At 48.2% G+C, this 19,286-nt stretch overlaps 1 protein-coding gene across 1 annotated transcript; it reads left to right on the forward strand.

The window, feature by feature from the left end:
• Window positions 1-379: 379 nt before the first annotated feature.
• On the forward strand, window positions 380-18,321 carry LOC135824190 (uncharacterized). Its single transcript, XM_065336924.1, has 11 exons — window positions 380-1,445; window positions 4,107-4,322; window positions 6,737-7,240; window positions 7,699-7,767; window positions 8,676-8,750; window positions 8,987-9,049; window positions 11,251-11,367; window positions 12,379-12,447; window positions 14,059-14,127; window positions 14,913-15,017; window positions 16,567-18,321. Exons 1-11 carry the CDS (start codon window positions 498-500, stop codon window positions 17,395-17,397), a joined length of 3,066 nt encoding a protein of 1,021 aa, XP_065192996.1. The 5' UTR covers window positions 380-497; the 3' UTR covers window positions 17,398-18,321.
• The last annotated feature ends 965 nt before the right edge of the window (window positions 18,322-19,286 follow it).

Below are 19,286 nucleotides of genomic sequence, written 5' to 3' on the forward strand. Positions count from 1 at the left end.
GGCAAGAAATTAGTTACTTGTGTAGTAGATCTACGCATTAGAGAGTTTACGCTTCACGTTCTTTCAACTTCCAACGTGAGAAAAAACGTGCATTGAAACGCTTTTTTCCACTGTGAGTTGGCTAGTGTGTAGATCTACCGGTAGTAGATCTAATACTACGTAGTAGCTCTGTACTGTCGCGTTGAAATCTCACGTTGTAACGTGAGGTGCGCTATTTTGGCCGTAAGATCTCACGTTTAAAATGGAAAAAACGTGAAATGTAAAATCGGTAGCTCACCAACGCACATGGCCGGTGGTTAGTACTGGTTACCGTTGCCTTGTTACATCCATGTTTGTACATGACATTTTTTACTGGCAACACATTGCAGATTAGTTTTTCTTGGGGTGGTGCCGGTAGGCGGCAGATCGGTTTGTTTCCCCTCGGCGCAGTAGCTGGCCACCCACACTAGCCCCAGTAGCCTGCTTGATGGTTTGAGTAGCGGACAAGGTCAATCGTCATGGCGGCCTCTGCGAACGGAGATCTCCTGCGCGACCTGGGCCTACCTTACCAATCCGTTGTCGACCTTGGCAATGTTGCAGTCGATCCCAACCAAGAACTCGGACGAGGCTCGGATGCTGCTGTGTATCGTGTCCAATGGCATGGCGTAGATATCGCACTCAAAGTCCTCCACGGTCTGCTCATTCAGCCGGGTAATGTTGGTCGTCGAGAACTCATTCTTCGCTTTGGTCAGGAAATACTACGATTGTCGAAGCTCCACCACCCGAATTTGTGCCAACTGGTGGGCATTGCTCGGGTCGGTCACTCGCCGGCTCTAGCGGTGGAGTTGTTGGAGCGAACACTGGAGCAATGTAGTATCGGAGATGGCAGAGAGCCAGAGCCTCAGCTGTTGTCTTATCTTGCTGATACAGCAGCTGCACTGCGCTACCTGCACTCCTTGCGAATTATACATCGTGACTTGGCTCCCAAGAACATCTTGGTGCGCAATGGAGTTGCGAAAGTATGTGATTTCGGCGTGGCACGCTGCTTACACCCCGAAGGACCTCGCCAGGAGCTGCAAGAAGCAGCAAGGATGACAGCGTGCCCAGGTACGATGTTGTTCATGCCGCCCGAAGCACTGCTTGAACGAGCGGAGTATGATGAAGCTTTAGATATCTTCTCCTTCGGTGTATGTCTGCTGAGCGTATGGACAGGCAAACTGCCGTCAACGGAATTGTTCATTGCTGACCGAAACAGAACTGTTGTACAGGCGGACGGTAGGAGTCGACGAGAGCCTATTCCTGAGTTTGAGCGCAGGAGTTTTGACCTGGAGCTCATGGCGGAGGGTCACCCTCTGAAGCCGACGGTTCTTCGTTGCCTGCGGAACCAGGCATGCGACCGTCCTACAGCTGAGGAGATTCACGATGTTGTCAAGTCAGCTGCTCGTCTAGCTAGCGATATGAATTCAGTAAGTACAATCTGTAGTGATTTCAGGCTCCGCTGCATAACGAACGTAGACTCTACTCTGAATGAAAACAACGCAGTGAGCATGTTTTCATGCCCCTCATGAGAAGTTGCCGCAGAGGTCCTGTACAATCTACAAGTCTTGTCTTCAAAAGTAAGAAAATGGTCATTGGTGTCAACTTACGGTTGTATAAAGAGACTTGTTTTTCAACCATGGGAGAACACAGGATCTGGTAGGGTTGTGTGTGTGTGTGGGGGGGGGGGGGTGGAGATGTACTGGTCCCACAGAGATACTGTAGCCGTACGATTAGTGCCACTGGGCTGGGGCACTATTCTTCAATGTCCATCACAGATGGGGCACTATTCAAGAGAGGGCACTATTTTTCAATGCTGGTACATTTACGTCATCCCGCATAAAAACAAAGAAGGCAAAGAAAAAGAGAGGCTAAAGTTTACTGTAAACTTTCACGACTCAATAAGGACTGTGATTTTTATCTGATACCACCAGTTCAATGACATAGACACGGATTTTACCAAAAGAACACAAAACGTGCACATGCGCTTGGTTACAAGCCCGGGGGGGGGGGGACTACTGAAGAGGGGAAGTATTGTTTTCACTGGCTCTTAGAGACTGGGGCACTATTCAAGAGAGGGCCTGAGTCGCGTGAGTACCGAATGGCACGTTTTGCGGCTTGGGTGCATGCATTGCGTGAACCCATGTCAAGATGTTTTGAGGGGGGGGGGGGGGGGGGGGGTGGTTGCGCACCCGCAGTACACTTTACATTTGGTTACATTGGTGTGGAACTGAATTTCAGACGCCCAACAAATGTAGAGACTGGAAAGATTCAAGCAAAGCAGTATGGTAAATTATTGTTTTGAGTGTAAAGCCTGGTTCACACTAGGCCTACTGTAAATATACAGCAATTCGGCAGCTATTTGATTTCGCCTATACTCGGTACCGACTCAAAACTCCAAAATTAAAGCACTGATGAAAATTTCTATTCGGCTTTGGTGTTGTACTAGTATTAACCCCGTGCCGAAAATAAACCAATGCTGAAATGTCGAAAATCGTGAAATGCCCGAATTTTGCAGCGCCGAAACTTTGTACATTTACAGTAGTTTTCCGCCACTGACTTCGACCTGAAATCGGCCGACTGTGTTGGACGAGTCGAACTACCTGTTCACACGCAACGGCGAACGAGTTTGCCCATACATGTAGGTCTGTCTATGCACACGTGCACTTGGTACATAGCTCTGCTAGATAGTGCCAGACGCTTGAGCAGAACTGAGATCTTTTTACACGAGCCACAGAACCAAAATGCTGGAAAGGCTGGCGTCTACAGTCCATTCATAAAAAGAGGGACTTCTAGCTTTTGGCCATAAATGATTCAAACTTTGAATTTTTTTAGCATTTTTCTGCAATCCCCTATGCAATCCTCTTCCATTTTTGTTTCTGAAGTCTATTTCTCCAAAAAGAAAGCCCTAACAAGAAAATGATTTTGGCCAGGTTTTGCCCCAAAAGCACTGAATTGGGAGAAACCATAAAAATCCAGGCCGTTTGACCCCGCCTGCAACAGAACACTGTACGGTTCGAACCCCAGTTCAGGTGCCCTTTTTGGACCTTTTTCCAATTTCCAATTTTGCAGCACTGCATTGTGTACGATAAAATCATGAAAAATCACCAAATACGGGAGCTCGCCAGAGCCAGAGACCATCTTTTTAAGAATGGACTGTAGTAGCGATCCAGTGCAGCCAGTTTACGATCTGCACCGACGCTCCCTGCTGTCACGGTGAAAAGCCGTCAGTGATTGGTTGGAGGTACGCTTCACCAGGTGCAAGCGCGGCAAATTTGGTCAAATATTGAGCAGTCGATGCTTGTCAGGGAAGGGGCGCTCCGCGGAGCCGGTGGTCCTGTTTAGAGAAAGAAATAGAGTTTTCATGGAATAGTCCAGCCTCATTTGTGCTGCAATAATGACCCCTCCACTGACAAGCAACAGAACAGCGATCAACTCCCACACCTAAAACCTTCAGATCCCATTACTGTACATGAGCCTGGAGTCGAAGAGTCGTGCACGTAGTTCAAAGAGGCTGCACTCTTCTCCAATTAAGCAGTGTTTGAAATAAGCCATGTTCATACCAAAATCACTGTGTGGCAGTGCGACAGAGTCAAAACGAGTCGGCATTGAACAACGTTAGTGCTAAATTTCAGTGCACTCGCAGAAAATCTTCCCGATTTGGCCGACTATGCTTTCCAGAAACCAGATAATAACGAAATCGTACTTTCGTGGTCCTGTTGTGGAGGTTGTGTCCTGTCTGTAGGTTATACAAAATGCACCTTGTACAGACATTGCACACTGTGCTCCATTTACCTTGAACCTCTACACAAGTACATGCTGAGCATGACCATTCACTACGGTTCTCACATCGACACACCGTGCACACACCTCTTTTTGCACTCTGCAATACAGTTCTCGTTTCCCCGGCTGTAAAATCAAGATGGTGCATTCTTGAGAGACGGGGTGCTCTTGCAGTACTTAACGGCACACATGGTTGTTGATTCTGTGCACCATGTGCATGCATCTCTTTCCAATTTTCTAGATGCTGTTCGTCTGCTTTTATGAACTCTATATTTTCACTGTTCCATGTATCCCCTTGTCTTCTACAGCCGCGGCGTGATCCCGTTTCCATGGCTACAGTCCTGTCTCAAATGAGTACACTCCTGAAGCATGTTCAAGAACAGCAGACAGCGATAGCTGAACTAGCAGCTAGGCAAGAGGAGACAAGGCTTCATGTTGCGGGCGTCAACGATCGTGTTGTCGCTATGGGCAGGGCGATGAACTCTGTTACTGGTAATGAATACGTAGCCGCCATTAGCCGACAGGTAAGAGACCTCGACGGTTCCTTGTCGATTTCCTTTCTTTCTCATTTCATTCTCTGCTAATCAGATTTTCAACTGGGAGTCTATTTGTGCATGCTTGTGACCTACTAGTGATCCGCAGATGGACACTGATGCTTTCAAGGGTTGGGGCTTTGAGCTCGAGAGTACATTTCAACCGAGCATTGGATGTACCCAACATTGATACGGGGTGCACGATAACTCATCAGCTGTTCTAGCTGGCTTAGGTACAGGGTGCGGCAGCAGTGTCTAGGCAGCAGGCTGATGCTGCGACGGACTCCTATCCAGAAGACGCACACTTTGCTTTCTATGAACGTGTAGGATCAAGCAGTGCAGGCTCTGTGTGCAAACATCTATACAGATCAGCCAAGGTGACTTGCGAGTACGCAAGGCCGTCACAGCCGGGGCGGCTGGGGCGGCTGAGGCCGCCCCCTCAGCCGCCCCACTTTTTCTGCCGTTTAATTATTTATTTTTGCAGCACACTGCAACAAAGTGCGATGATTACAGCTCAGCGCGAACAAGAATCCTTGTCCCCGATCGTGGTTTATTGCAGAATCAAAAAGTCTTTCATTGCAGTTACACTGAAATGGCACCAAATGCCTGAAAATGCTTGCAACTGGCTTCAATTTTTGAATTTTTTCCCAGGGGAGGATAATGAAGAAGCCTTGTCACCGATCGTGGCGTCTTCTTGGTTTGTTGCAGAATCAAAACATCTTTCCCTGTAGTTACACTGAAATGGCACCAAATGCCAGGAAATGCTTGCGATGGGCTTCAATTTTTGAATTTTTTCCGGGGAGGCCTCCATGGCTGCCCCACCTCCAAAGTCGGTGTGACGGGCCTGGTACACTCATACATCGCTCATCCGGGCGATCAGGGACCTGCCACTGCCCATAACTTTGAATTGTCCTTAAAACTCTGCAGTGAACTTTGCACTACACACTGCAATATATAGTGGCATAATGGCATAGAGGCATATATTGCATTGTGACTGTGACTTCCAGTGGCCTCTTTATTGAGTCTCAGTTTGCCCTTCATGACAATGTGTCCTCGTGCTGTTCATGTTACTGCTGGTGGTGATGGGGCTGGTGTTGGTTGTGGTGCTGGTGGTGGTGATGGTGGTGGTGATGATGGTGGTGGTGATGGTGGTGGTGATGGTGGTGCAGGTGTCCAGTGGTGCTGGTGGTGGTGGTGGTGGTGGTGATGCTGGTGATGGGTCTGGTGTTGGTTGTGGTGCTGGTGGTGGTGAGGGTGGTGGTGATGGTGGTGGTGGTGATGGGGCTGGTGTTGGTGTACCAATTTTGCTTTTGATGTAGCTGGTTCTGATCCTGGTTCTGGTTCTGGTTCTGGAGCTGTTTTTTTTACGAGAAACCACGAACCTCGAGAACAGAATACTGCATGATAGAGGTGGTTGCAGACGAGACTGCTGTTGGTGGTGATGTTCGTGGTGGTGGTGCTACTGCTGCTGCTGGTAGTGGTAATGTTCGTGGTGGTAGTGGTGACGATCGTGGTGGTGGTGGTGGTGCTGCTGCTGCTGCTGCTGGTGGTAGTGGTAGTGGTAGTGGTGGTGCTGGCAGTGCTGGATAGTATAGAGTTTCTGCTGAACAGAACTACGTATCAAACTCCGGGTCAACCGCAGTGAAGTTTGACACGGGATATTTTGTACGTTGCACTGGTTCTGGTGTACGTGGCGCATGGAGTACATGTGTACTTTCCGCCACATTTGCTCTTTCTCTGTGCGTTGGTTATGCTCAAAGTGCTTGCAACCGTCATAGCTTTCCATACCAAGACCAGTCTGTGTGAAGCGCGCTCCATGCGGAGAATGGTGTGAAAATATCCGTGTTAAACTTGATCTCGAACCCCGGCGAAGAGTCCATGCGTGCTTTTGTACGTTTTACCGTGTACTGCAAGTCGACAAATTTCAGCCCATTCAAATTTCGGCCTCCCAGGGCTAAAACCCATTTCGGCCCATTCAAATTTTCGGCCTGTACTGCTGCCACCTGAATACACTGTCACACTGAACCTTGCAAAACGAAATTTCGGCCGCAACAAATTTTTGGCCAAACATGTCCAGGCCGAAAATAGTTGAAAAATAGATATGCGCCGACTGTTTGTTGACTCACAGTAGCAGAAACTCTCTAATGCCGGTGGTGTTGATGCTGGTTCTGGTGGTACTGCATTTGTTTTTGCTGTTGCTGTTGCTGGTGCCACAACCGATGGTGCTTGTGCTGGTGGTCCTGCTGATGCTACCGGCTACATGCATTTTCCTTACCCTTTAGATTGTTTTTGCATCGTCTCCATCGCTTACATTGTTTAATAAAGTAATCCAAATGTCACTTCAGCTCGTCCTACTTATTGCCATATTGTGTTTTCCACTCTACTGTTGTTTGAAATGTTCACAGATACAGTCTCTGAACCAGAGATTTGCTGATACCGACGAGCGAGTTCGCACAATCGATGAGCGGGGCAGCCGAATGGAGCAGAGAATCTCGGCTATCGACAGTCGCAGTTTGGACATGGAGCAGAGAGTTGCAGCGGTGGGCGATCGTAGTGCCAATATCGAGCAGAGAGTTGTGACTATCGACAATCGCAGTTCAGGCATGGATCAGAGAATTACGGCTATCGACAATCGCAGTTCAGACATGGAGCGAAGAGTTGTAGCGGTGGACGATCGAAGTGCAAATATAGAGCAGAGAGTTACGGCTATTGACAATCGCAGTTCAGGAATGGATCAGAAGGCTGCAGAGCTGGGCGACAGCAGCGCACGAATAGAACCGCAAGTTGCAGCTGTGGACAAATGCAGCACAAGAGTGGAGCAGGGTGTTGCGCCTATCTATGATCGCGCTAACAGCATAGAGCAACAGTTGGCTGAGGTGATCGATGGTGTGTCTGCGTTGAATCAAAAGGTATGCAATGTAATTCACACGCGAGTGTTCATCAGCATATCTGGGATGTTCTTTATCAACATTGGTTGATTATGGAAAGATCTCCTCCGTTCTTGACCTCATCCCTTGTTCAGCTGTGAAACAACAGTCTATGTGTAATCTCTATCTTCTCTCTCGCACATGCACACACGCCCAAAATTCTAGACTGACAACTTGCTTGCTAAATCACGCACTTGCTGTCAGGTGTATCACATCGGTTGTAGAGTTCCAATGTTTTAGGCTGTATTGTCTTTCGAAATGAACAATTCTCCCTCTCTCTCTCTCTCTCTCTCTCTCTCTCTCTCTCTCTCTCTCTCTCTCTCTCTCTCTCTCTCTCTCTCGCGTGTGCGCGCGCGCGCGCGTGTGTGTGTGTGTGTGTGTGTGTGTGTGTGTGTGTGTGTGTGTGTGTGTGTGTGTGTGTGTGCACTGTTCTATCACAGCCCGTAGTGCCACCGACACAATCCGAGGCGACAAGTGACTCAGACCCATTCTCTCCTGGACAGGACCAGGTAAGACGGATGACTAGGAGTGGCTAGGGAGCATGCGGATGCATGTAGTTAAATATTACTGAAGTAAATGCTAGTGGTGTGCACGGTTAGTCGGGTACCCGTGCTACCCGTGATGACCTCGGGTAGACGGGTACAGAATTGTACCCGAAAACCCGAAGTCGCAGATGACATCACGTGTACAAATGCATGTAATACTCCGCATGTCTACCCAGTGTGTGAGGGAAGGGGTGCATTGTGGTGTTGCCATGGAAACAATACCCGATCGCATACCCGTGCTACCCGTGGAAAACTATCCGAACCCGATATCCGAAGAAAATGCTACCCGACTCGGCTACCGTATAGTACCGTGAAAGCTCCCCACCATCTCGTCCTTTCGTGGTGGTATTGTAGAGGCGGTCTCCTGTCTGTAGGTCATACGACACAAACATTGTACACACATTGCACGCTGTGCTGTCAATCCATGCTCAATTTACCTTCGTTAGGACAAGAGCTCCACAAAAAACTTAATGTGACCTTAGTATGTTAAGGTTCACCAACTGTAAAACCTCTGTTGCACTCGGCCATATGATTATCCTTTCCCTGGATGTAAAATCAAGGCGGGGCGCTAGTCTCGCGGTACTTTACGGTACTACCCTTGTCAATGTACCATGAGCTATGAGGTCATTGTCCCTCAGACAGAGACAGAGATTAAGGGTGCGGCCAGGGATCCTATTCAAGGAGGGTGTCACGAAATATTTTCCAAAGAAGTACATACGGTGTACACGCTCTTTTAAAAGCTCTTTCATGCTCTCTCTCTCTCTCTCCCACACTCTGTCTTCCTGTCTTTCACTCTCCCGTTCTGTGTCGCTCTCTCTTTCTCCCTGTCTTCCTCTCCCTTTCCTTCTCTCACACTGTTTGTTCTATGACAGCCCCCAGCATCACCTACTAAATCTGAGGCCCCAAGCCACGGTGACCCTGAACCCTTCTCTTCAAGACAGATACAGGTAAGTAGGATGACTAGTAACAAATAGGATTCTTGCTGATATTTGTTGTTACGAGACGTCAGCTAATTAACTACTTACTTCCTCTTAGTCCTTCACACACTCTCTCTCTCTATCTTGCTGTCTTCCTCTTGTTTTTCTCTTGTTCTCTCTCTGCCTTTCTCTCTCTCCCTTTCTGCCTCTGGTTCTCTGTCTCGCTGTCTATTTCTCCATCTTTCTTCAACCCTGCTCTATTTCAGCTTGCAGCAATATCTACACAAGCGGATGCTGCAAGTGACTCGGACACCCCCTTCATCAGACAGGTACAGGTTGTGCTTGCAGTTTCATTTAGTTTGTATTGGATTACAGTCAACTTTGCTTATAACGACAGTCGGTGGGGCATCAAAAAAGTGTCCTTATTCGCGAATTGTCGTTATACCCGAAGTCTCATATGTATTACAGTTGGATGGGACTTTGCTCTGGGCATGGACATTCTGTCGTTATTCGCGAATTGTCGTTATATCTGCAGTCGTTATTAGCCAAGTTGACTGTACCACTTCCCTTGCGCCATTAGCTATGAGATGAATCCTTTAATCCCACACTGTTGATACTGTTAGGTTCACGATTTCACATATGCACGCACTCGCACACTCGTACGCACTCGCACCCTCGAACTCACCTTTACAGGCGCGCACTCACTTTCACTCTCGTACTCACCTTTTCGGGCGCGCACTCACTTTCACTCTCGTACTCACCTTTTCGGGCGCGCACTCACTTTCACTCTCGTACTCACCTTTACAGGCGCGAACTCACCTTTTCGGGCGCGCACTTACCTTTACTCTCGTACTCACCTTTACAGGCACGAACTCACCTTTTCGGGCGCGCACTCACATTCACTTTCGTACTCACCTTTTTCAGGCGCGCACTCGACGTACTCACCTTCACAGCCTCGTACTCACCCTTGTTGCTTTTCCTAATCTTTTCTTTCTTTGGCCTGGGTAGCTGGACTCGCGCTTTAGCACATTTATCTCCATAGCTACCCAGGCCCTAGATAAGCTCTTGCTGGAACATTTGCTCTCCCCCTTCTACCCCCTTCTAGCCTTGTCTAGCCTTGTCCTGCTTGCTTTGCCTGGTCTTCGTCTTGCTTGCCTTACCTTATCCTATACCGAACCTCTGAGATTCCTTGTCGTTGTCGACTTGATCCGATCGTCTAATTGTGACTGTGCCGGTCCTAACATTGGCGCCCAACGTGGGGCTCGAACCCACGACCCTGAGATTAAGAGTCTCATGCTCTACCGACTGAGTGCATATCCTTCTGCGACGTCGGAAGTAATCGACGACATCGCAAAAGAAGCGTTTATCGATGCTTTAGATCCGCCAATTAAAGATAAAGTAATCGAACTAGCACGAGACTATGGCTTGTGTCGAAACAACATAGAAGCACGATCACTTGGCAAGTTCACGGCTCTTTTTCAGAGGCCACAAGGGTAGTTGACAATTTTGCTTTGTTGCAGGGGTTTTCCATGAAACTCACCGCATGACCAAGAGGTTGGGGAAGAACAGGTTACCATGGATACACAGGACTCATCTACAAGTAACCCAAACACAACCGAAAACATCAAAAATTCATTTTCTTATCATACGAAGGAACAGGTGGTATGTGTTAACAATTTTCAGTGCTGCTAAAGACAGATTTTGAGACTATGAACATTCTCCCATCGAATGCATAGCTTAGGCCTACCACCCCCAACAATTGAACTATAAGGGGAGGGGGGGGGGGGGGTGATGGGTTCCTCTTTTCTATAATGTCCAGCTCACCCATTTCTATCATCTTTACCGGATCCCATGCAACCTTTCATCCTCTTTCAAATATACTTGATGCAGCGGAAACGCACGTTCACTGAATCAACCTCGATTCACCTCTAATTTCACAATTCTAGTGGGCCGTCCGTATATTTGGTCCCCTGTGGACAATTTGTGTAGTTTTGTGCTTCCTGCAAACATTAATGCAAGAAAGAAAGAAAAATCACTGATTGTATGTCGCACTCGATTATAAGTCGCACTCCTATTTCCAGGTCTATGTCCTAATCGCTTCCATACATTCACTTCAGTAATGATCATGCTCGATTGTAAGTCACACCCCCGTTGTTGGCCCTGAAGTTGAGTGTAAAAATGTGCGACTTATATTCGGGGAAATACAGTACTAGCAGGAGTGTACAAACACCAAAGCTACAGTGCAGTGTCTTAGTGGCAACACCAGAGCTACAGTGCAGTGTCTTAGTGGCAACACCAGAATCCCGACGTAAGTCGTCTGGCCTCAGCCATTTCTCTCTCTTTGCTCGTAACAAGTTGAGTATTGTCTGCTCAGCGCCTTGAGTTTTTTTGTTCTGCTATTTTGAACGGGTGAATGCACCTAGTCATGATCTCTCTCTCTCTCTCTCCCTCTCTCTATCTCTCTATCTCTCTCTCTCTCTCTCTCTCTCTCTCTCCCTGTTCTTTTACTTGTTGTACTGTTCCATTACAGTTCAGAACAGCAGCTGGGCAGGCGGCAGGGACGAGGCACTCTGATCGTTCATCTGGCAGAAAATCGAAGAAGCTGCGGAAGGCCCCATCTCCGCCTTCCCCAGCTGCCACAGATATGGTACGTCCCCATGCGGCAACACACTTGTCACACAGCAACAGGCTTAACTTGTTAGTTTGAAACTGTCCACCTCTCCACACAGCGCTCTTGGCCCACTGTTTCAAGTTATTTTCAAATGGTTAAGTCCATCGCTACTTGTGAGTTGTATGAGTAGTCCCCATTTTGTTAGGGCGGGGGCGTGTGCCTACCATGAAACTTGCCCGGCACAATACTACGTATAAGCTACAACAAGAACAGGCCAAGACAAGGCTGGAAAAGACAGTACAAGATAGGACTAGACTTAGAAATGAAATAGGACGGAAATGAGTGTCAGGATACGTGCATGCGCAAAGCAAGGCACATTGACGCAGCAGTCACACACGCATGATGAAGTTGGTTCCTCCTATTTGGAACACACGCTTCCTGCCAAATATTACACTCGACTGACTCACAACTGCCATTCGGAGTACATGAGGAGCACGGCAGGAATCGTGTGTTCTACAACCAACTTCGTCATTAATACCGCCAAAGTCGCTACTTCATGGCAGCTGTACGCGGAACACTGCAACAATACAATGATTATGGCGTAATGCTGGTAGGGAGGGTGGGGGGGGGGGGGGGGAAAGGAGGGGGAGTTTGAGGGTACTACCACAGGGGTATGACACGCATACTAGCACACGTGTTCCTATGTCAGAATGTAAATGTTTAGGGGAGGCTTGATCAAATCAGCCACCTCCCACAAGAGCACATCACTATGATCCCTGCCGCTGTGTATAAAGGTAGCTGACTGATTTTGATAATCTCTACTTGATCTCGAGCCTTCCCAAGCTACCCTTCTCTTTTATCCACTCTCCCCAATAAGTAATAGTTATCTGTCTCTTTGTCTCTCTGTCTCTTTGCCTCTGTCTGTCTCTTTTCCTCTGTCTCTATCTCTTTCTCTGTCTCTCTCCGTCTCTGTCTCTCTTTCTCCGTCTCTTTGTCTCTCTCTCTCTCTGTCTGTGTCTGTGTCTCTCCTACACTGCTCTAATACAGTTTGTCGTAGTAGCTTCACAAGCTGGAGCCACAAGTGGCACTGACCCTCTCTCTAGGAGACAGGCAGAGGTAAGGAGAGTGACTAGCACGGCTGGGGTTCTTGCTAACACATGTGTAGTTACTTCCTCCGTTAACAAAAACTTAGTGATGGGTTTTGATGGATTTGAAATCGCTTAGAACAGGCCAAGAGCAGTTTGTATCGACTGCAAATCAGTGGACGAAGGTAGTTCAGCCAATGTACAGCGTCTTTACAAGAGAAACTGTTGGCGGAATGAGCAGAGAGTTCAGTTTGCGTCGCTTTCGCTCGACTCATCTTTGACCCTGCGTCGCTGTCGTCATCTGCAGCACGCGAGTCGTCATCTCTCTGGAGTCGTTGTTCAGCTCGTTTCAGCCTTGCCTCGGCTTCTTTGATCACACTCCGCTGAACTTGATGTCGCTGTGGCTCAAGTAAGTTGGCTTTCAAGCTGCGTGATCCGCCGCGGTGGCGATTACTCGTTTCCACCACAGAGTTCAACAGTTGTAAAAATATTTTACGACTCCCTGGTTTCATCTCCGCTCTCCAGAACACCGCGAAACGAGGAGTGAAGGCACAGCCAAAGGGATTCCATTTTCTCTGATGGATACTCTTGCCAGCACTGAACGGCAGCGGCTGGGAAGTCCAGTCGACTTTCCTTAGCCAAGAGACTCGCGTCGGACTGCAGACTTCTGAAAGTACGTATGGTCATCAGCATTCGAATCTGGGCTTTGCGCAGGTTGAACAAGAACTTGAATTCAAATGTATTTCATTGCGCCGTGCGATCGGAGCAGCTCCTTGTTCACTCGCTCAGAGTGGGGGGTCGCTGCTCCGTTTCAGCAGTCTCTATCACTCTCAAACTCAATGCTACAGTAGTAGAGAGGCCAAGCAGTGCATTATCCCTCGGAGAAGTGGTATTTCAGTTTCGCTCACCATGACTGTCATCACCTATGTTGCCACAGCGCAACCATCGATTCCGCTCGGCTTGTTGTGAAAGGTCGCTTTCCTCGCATCATACCTCTTTCATGGCATGCAAGGGAAGGCTGAGAAAGTGACCATGACTCATTTCACGGCAGTTTATGCGCAAACCAATCCATCACGAAGTTTTTGTTAACGGAGGAAGTACATTTACATGTAGTTGTGGGATACGGGAGTATTCCTTCCTAGCTATGAGATCAGTCCTTTTCTCCTGTTTCACACCATTGAAATGGAAAGAGTTCGCTTTGGCCTGTGGTTTAACGAACTTAGACCACCGTCACCTGGCAAGTTTGCTGTGTCTTTTGCGGAGGCCGCTAGGCTTGTTTACAATTGCCCGTTGTGTACCGCGCAATAACGCGTTTTCAAATGGAAAGTACTGTATTCTTCGGAGTATAAGGCGGACTTTGAACACTCAAAATTCACCAAAAAGAGGGTGATGAGGCTTATACTCCGATGATCAAATGAGCGGTGAAAAATAGGATCGTGTGACAATTTTGGCGCGTGTGAGTTTTCTCTGACCTGCATATCTAATTCTTTGAGACCCAGAAATAATTGAGCCGTGATCGACTGAAGTATCGCAAAAGGTTCGATCCCAGGTGACCAAAAGTTGTACGGGCTGTTTGTAAAGGTTAATGGGCCTAAACATGTTCTCCCTCTATTTATCTTTCTCATTTACTATTCTATTACAGCTCGAAAGAAACTCTGCGCATACCGAGATGACCAGTCAGTCTGATCGTTTATCTACCAGAAGAGTTCGGGTAAGGATTTTAACGATCCACTGTTGCAGTAAACATGGCTGATTGTGCTGTGTAGGATGAGGCTGTGACGATTGAGTGTACTATCATTTAGCAAGAACTGACCTACCTGGTACATCCGTGTAGCAGCGAGTGTCCCAATACTAATCCTATTTTGTCTTCACAACTCCATGGTAGGTGAAGCACGTTTGTTCACATATCGCCATTATCGTCTACTATGGCAGCTGTGCAGCCGTTGAACAGCTTAGATTGCAACTCTTATTTAGTATGTGACTGCAAGAGGGGGTGTATATCTTTATCACCTGATGTCTCACACTCGGGGAGTACTTTTATTACGTGATGTCTCACACTCGGGGAGTACTTTTATTACGTGATGTCTCACACTCGGGGAGTACTGTGAGGAAGGGTTCTCAGATCTGCTCTCTAATGGGGGAGCTCCTTGAGGCAGAATGATCTCTCCTTGAGCTTGAGCATTAGACAAGTACTGGGCGTCGGACACCATGGTAGAGAACTGGACACAGGCTCCATTTTAATCTTCTTGTGTCCCATCTGTTTAGTTGCGGACTCAGCTTCTCCAGTACAGCTGTCTGCTGTTGTGTCCGCCTGAATCCCAGTACATGTACTAGAACTCCTTTCATCAGCCTCTACTTGCCCAGAATCACCTGTGGTTATCTTTGTGAACACCTTTCTGGCTGAATTGTGTGGATTTCGGAGCCAACAATGAAACTTTTGCTTCCCCTAATGCCAGCTTGCTGCTGTTTTGCCACTCTGTTTGCTTGCTCCTCCAGTCTAGGTCAAGCGGCAATGTCAACGATGACATTGCAATACAAACTGATCACTTGTTGATTTGTCTAACTCCGCAGAGGATTGAACAGATCAATCAGAAATCCAAAGTAAGCATGCCTTTTGTACAGTCTGAGGAACTGCAAGACTTTGAGGTGGGTAAACGAAGGGAAGGGAGAAATCTGCTGCAAGCAACGTTAGGCACGTTTACTTCAAGTAGCGTTTTGGATATGTCTGACTTGCTACTGGGATCTGCCCGGTTGTGCAAAATTTACGAGTGTGGTATTTTATTGTTATGACTGTTCGAAAACGTTGTCGTTTTACATTATACTGTAGATGTGTGTGTTGGAGGGGTATTCCAAATGGAGATGGGATGGGGGGGGGGGGGGGGGTGAAGTACTGCAACAGGAGATGAGAAGGGGGCAGAGTATTGCAACAGGAGATACGACAGGAGTACGGATGGGGGGGGGGGGGGGACAGTGCTCTCCCATCTCACGTGGTTGTTGTCATGCATGTTGAGTCAGCTGATTGGCTACTCAGCTATCAGTGATAGTGTCCTGGCGCCATGTAGTGGAATTGTTTACTGGCTGCGGTCTCTGTCACCTTGTTAGCTTTAGCTCACGTTGCTTTATGCCAGAAAACACCTGCTTCAAGCACCCTGAAACTACACTCATTGAGAACTGTTGCCATGCAAAGACTCAACGCCATGGTGATGTAACTACGATCACGCTGAGAAGACTGAGATCACATGAAAAGTGTACCAAACAGCATTGTTAGTCATGACAGCAGCAACAAGGACAAAGTGCAGTCAATAACCAGTGCCGCAGTGATTTGAGAATCGTAAACTGAACATTTTGAAGCAAAGTGATACAGTTTTCCTGTGCTTCCAGTGGCCTGTTCCGATGGCGTGGAGCGAGGTGAACTGAAAATAACAAGGTGACGTCTCTACGTCTCACAACAGATAACCACTGCTCCTGTCAGAACTGCTTCCTGTGTAAGCTAGTAAAAGTGGCGAAACATCCGACTCTTCCGGTTCCAAGGCACGCATCGGGTGCAGAAAGGGGGCACAATGGTAGTTGCATGGTAATTTGTTCCAGACCACTCCTATTTGAATCGTGCTGCGCTCTTTCCAGCCCGCGAAGGCAGATATATGCAGTACAGCCCTTGTACTCAGGTGGGAATCTAAATACCCACTATTAAGGGAGGGGATGTGTGCCCTATGCCGGTGTGAGGAGAGTACTCCTACATTCGGGATAAGGTGGGAGACAAAATGTTCCGTCAGTCCGGGAGTACATGTCGGTGGGTAGAGTGCTCCGCTGGCTGAAGCCGAGAACAGAACCGGTGTTATCATTTCGCTCCTGGTGAACGTTGGGAAGGGCAAGCATTGAGGGTATTCTAGCCTCAGGTTTGGTGACTAGGATTGGACACTGTCAAAATTGATGTATACATTCTCTCTCACACCTCGCATTAGCAACAGCAAAACCACAGTGCAGGGTCGGCTGCGAACAGCCACATTGCAAGACAAAAAGGACACTGTCAAAATTCATGTATACAATTCCAGCAGCGGCGGGCAGGGGTAGCGAGATGATTCTCTGTCTCTTTCTCTCCTTCACCTACGCTGTGACACAAAGTTTGCTGTGCTTTCTGCATTTTTTGTAGTGGACACAGGTGACCACTGGCGTCGACGGAGAAGGCGAGAGTACTAACATTGTCTTCGACAACACGCTAGTTGTTTTCTGCAGCGATAAGACCGGCGCGATCACCCGCATCCGCCAGTACAGCAACCTGGAAGGGTTTCAATACTTCCCCACGCCGGAGGGCACCGCATTTCATCCGGCGCTCGCTGTGCATGGCAACACACTGTACATGTTCTGTCACGAGGTAGCGAGGTCTCCAGTCATCCTGAAAATCACCGCAGAGCAAGGGCAAGCAGCTGGAGAGACGGGCCGTTGGGTGAAGGTCACCGATGTCCCTTACGAGGTGCACCGTCACTGTACTATGCAGGCTACCAGCACCTCAATCACCCTGCTCGGTGGCACGGATCGGTCGTTCTCCTCTAAGAGTCACGTAAGCACGTTCTCGTTCGCCGATAGCCAGTGGACGTCGTCCGCCAACAGGTTTCGAAGGTCGCTTTCCCAATTGCCGTCTTCCTGCCGGGACGCTTCACTTCTGCAGTGTTGTTGTTCCCAGTACGTTATCGGTGGACTGCACGGTGTCTTCTTCCAGAGAGATGTGGGAGGCAAGTGGCGGCAAGCAAAGATGCCCGGCGCTGCAAACCTGTCGTTCTCTGCGGCATGCACATTGTCCGAGGACTGCATCGCCATTGCCACCGGCCTCACATGTATAGTCCACAACGTTGTGACCCAAGAGGTGCACGAATTGCCCCGTTGCGGCATAGCACCCGCCTTCCCATCACTTGCTCTCTTCAATGACTGCCTAGTGCTCACTGGTGATGGAGGAGAGGTGTGGAAGCTACACATGAATGTGTGAGTAGCCAGCAAATTGCTGTGTGTGTGTGTGTGTGTGTGTGTGTGTGTGTGTGTGTGTGTCCGCGCCGGCATCACCTATTCCGCTCAACGTCCCAGCTTCTCTCTTGTGTGTGACATGCAATCGGCAATTCAAGTCAGTGCCTGGTTTCAGACGTCACAAGTGCGACCGTGGCCATCGAGCAACCAAGTCTGATAGAGCGTCGTATGGTGTTCGCTGTTCTCGCTGCAACCGTCAGTTCCGTCGGCAGAGTGACCTGAATCATCATCTCCGTTTCTGCTCCTGACAATGACTCTGGCTCCTTTCGGAGTGGTGTGGCCTTGTGGCAACCAAGCTACAGTAGTAGTAGTAGTGTGTGTCTGTATGTGTGTGTGTGTGTGTGTGCATGCGTGTGTGTGTGTGTGTGTGTGTGTGTGTACGAGTACAGCGTTCTGCATTATATTTTAGCACTGTTTTAGCACTATATACTCATACGTGCAGGTTATAATTATGCAGATCTGCTTAGTAGCATACCCAATCCAGGCGTCCATTTGCCACTACTTCCCATCGCCATCTCTTGCACACTGTAAGCTTTTAGATCTAGAGCAGGATTTAAATTGTCTTCCCAGGTACTCATACCCAGCTAAGTAAGTACCGGAATGTTGGTCCTGTGTTGATGCTACTTCGCCCAAAGCGCTTTTTTCTTGACGTATTGGCGCTTTTTTCTTGTTGAGTTGCCCTTTTCTTTCCGTGTTTGCACTTTTTTGCTGTAGTTGCACTTGCACATCACCTTACTTGTACGTTTTATACATGGCCTAGAGTTCTATACATGGCCTAGAGTTCTATACATGGCCTAGACTAGAGTTCTATACATGGCCTAGAGTTCTATACATGGCCTAGAGTTCTATACATGGCATAGACAACAGTAATGGTATTTTAACCTTGCAAGGGCATGCGTGCAAGCAAGCGCACACACGTGTGTGTGTGTGTGTGTGTGTGTGTGTGTGTGTGTGTGTGTGTGTGTGTGTGTGTGTGTGTGTGTGTGTGTGTGTGTGTGTGTGTGTGTGTGTGTAACCTGCACGGCGAAGGCTTGGGCTGTTGTAATGGACCCTGAGTGTGCTTGACTGAAAGCTCGACTATGTTTTGAGCACGCCTCTGCAACGGATGGACTGTGTTTCGGTAATGCTATCATTGCACATCTGACCACCATCTGTCGATGTACCCTCCACACCGCCCAGCTGTTGGCAATGGGCATTCCCCGAGGGTCGTGACGGGCATATGTGAAGCAGCTCAGTATTACGGAACTCTGATAAGTTATACCCCCTAGATAGCCGGGAACTTCCTAAAGTGTACTAACGTTTCGGCTATACAATATTGATACCGAAGTCCCTGCATGTTCAGAACTTCCTGTTCTCACATTTTGAAAAATACACTCTGCATGTGGTGATACTGGTAGTACTTGTGCTGAACATCTGAACATGCAGGGTCCTCCGTAGAACGGTATTTTACATGTACTTAGTTTAGTTCCGATTGTATCCGAATAATACTTGCCACATGCCATGGCAGCAAGTGTAGGGCATGCATGATAGGATCGCACCATCAAAGCCTAGCATGGCTTAGGCCTTGCAGAATGCAGTGCAGGGATCACACGACATTTTACTTGTTGTAGTTAAGTTGTACTACAAAAATTGATGGTGGCGATTATGTAATACATGTAGTACAAATCACCATGAATTGATCACTAGCATCCACTGCGTAGATCTGCCACATCTACTGTCGTAGATCTACGGAGCATGCATGGTATGTGTGTTGCTAAAAAAAGAAACACTGGCTGGTGTAGATCGACCAATCCATGCCTGGTGTAGATCGTCGAGTCGTCTTCGTCGGATCGTAGACCTGGTAGACGGTAGAGC

Source organism: Sycon ciliatum, chromosome 9 (genome assembly GCF_964019385.1).
Source record: "Sycon ciliatum chromosome 9, ocSycCili1.1, whole genome shotgun sequence".
In the NCBI taxonomy this organism is placed as follows: Eukaryota; Metazoa; Porifera; class Calcarea; order Leucosolenida; family Sycettidae; genus Sycon; species Sycon ciliatum.

What these genes read in the sequence shown, in the direction of transcription:
- LOC135824190 (XM_065336924.1), top strand. Translation starts at nt 498, where the DNA reads ATGGCGGCCTCTGCGAACGGAGATCTCCTGCGCGACCTGGGCCTACCT. An exon ending in TCTCTAGGAGACAGGCAGAG is followed by an intron (nt 12,448 to 14,058) that starts GTAAGGAGAGTG and finishes ATTCTATTACAG; the next exon opens with CTCGAAAGAAACTCTGCGCA. An exon ending in TATCTACCAGAAGAGTTCGG is followed by an intron (nt 14,128 to 14,912) that starts GTAAGGATTTTA and finishes TTGCTCCTCCAG; the next exon opens with TCTAGGTCAAGCGGCAATGT.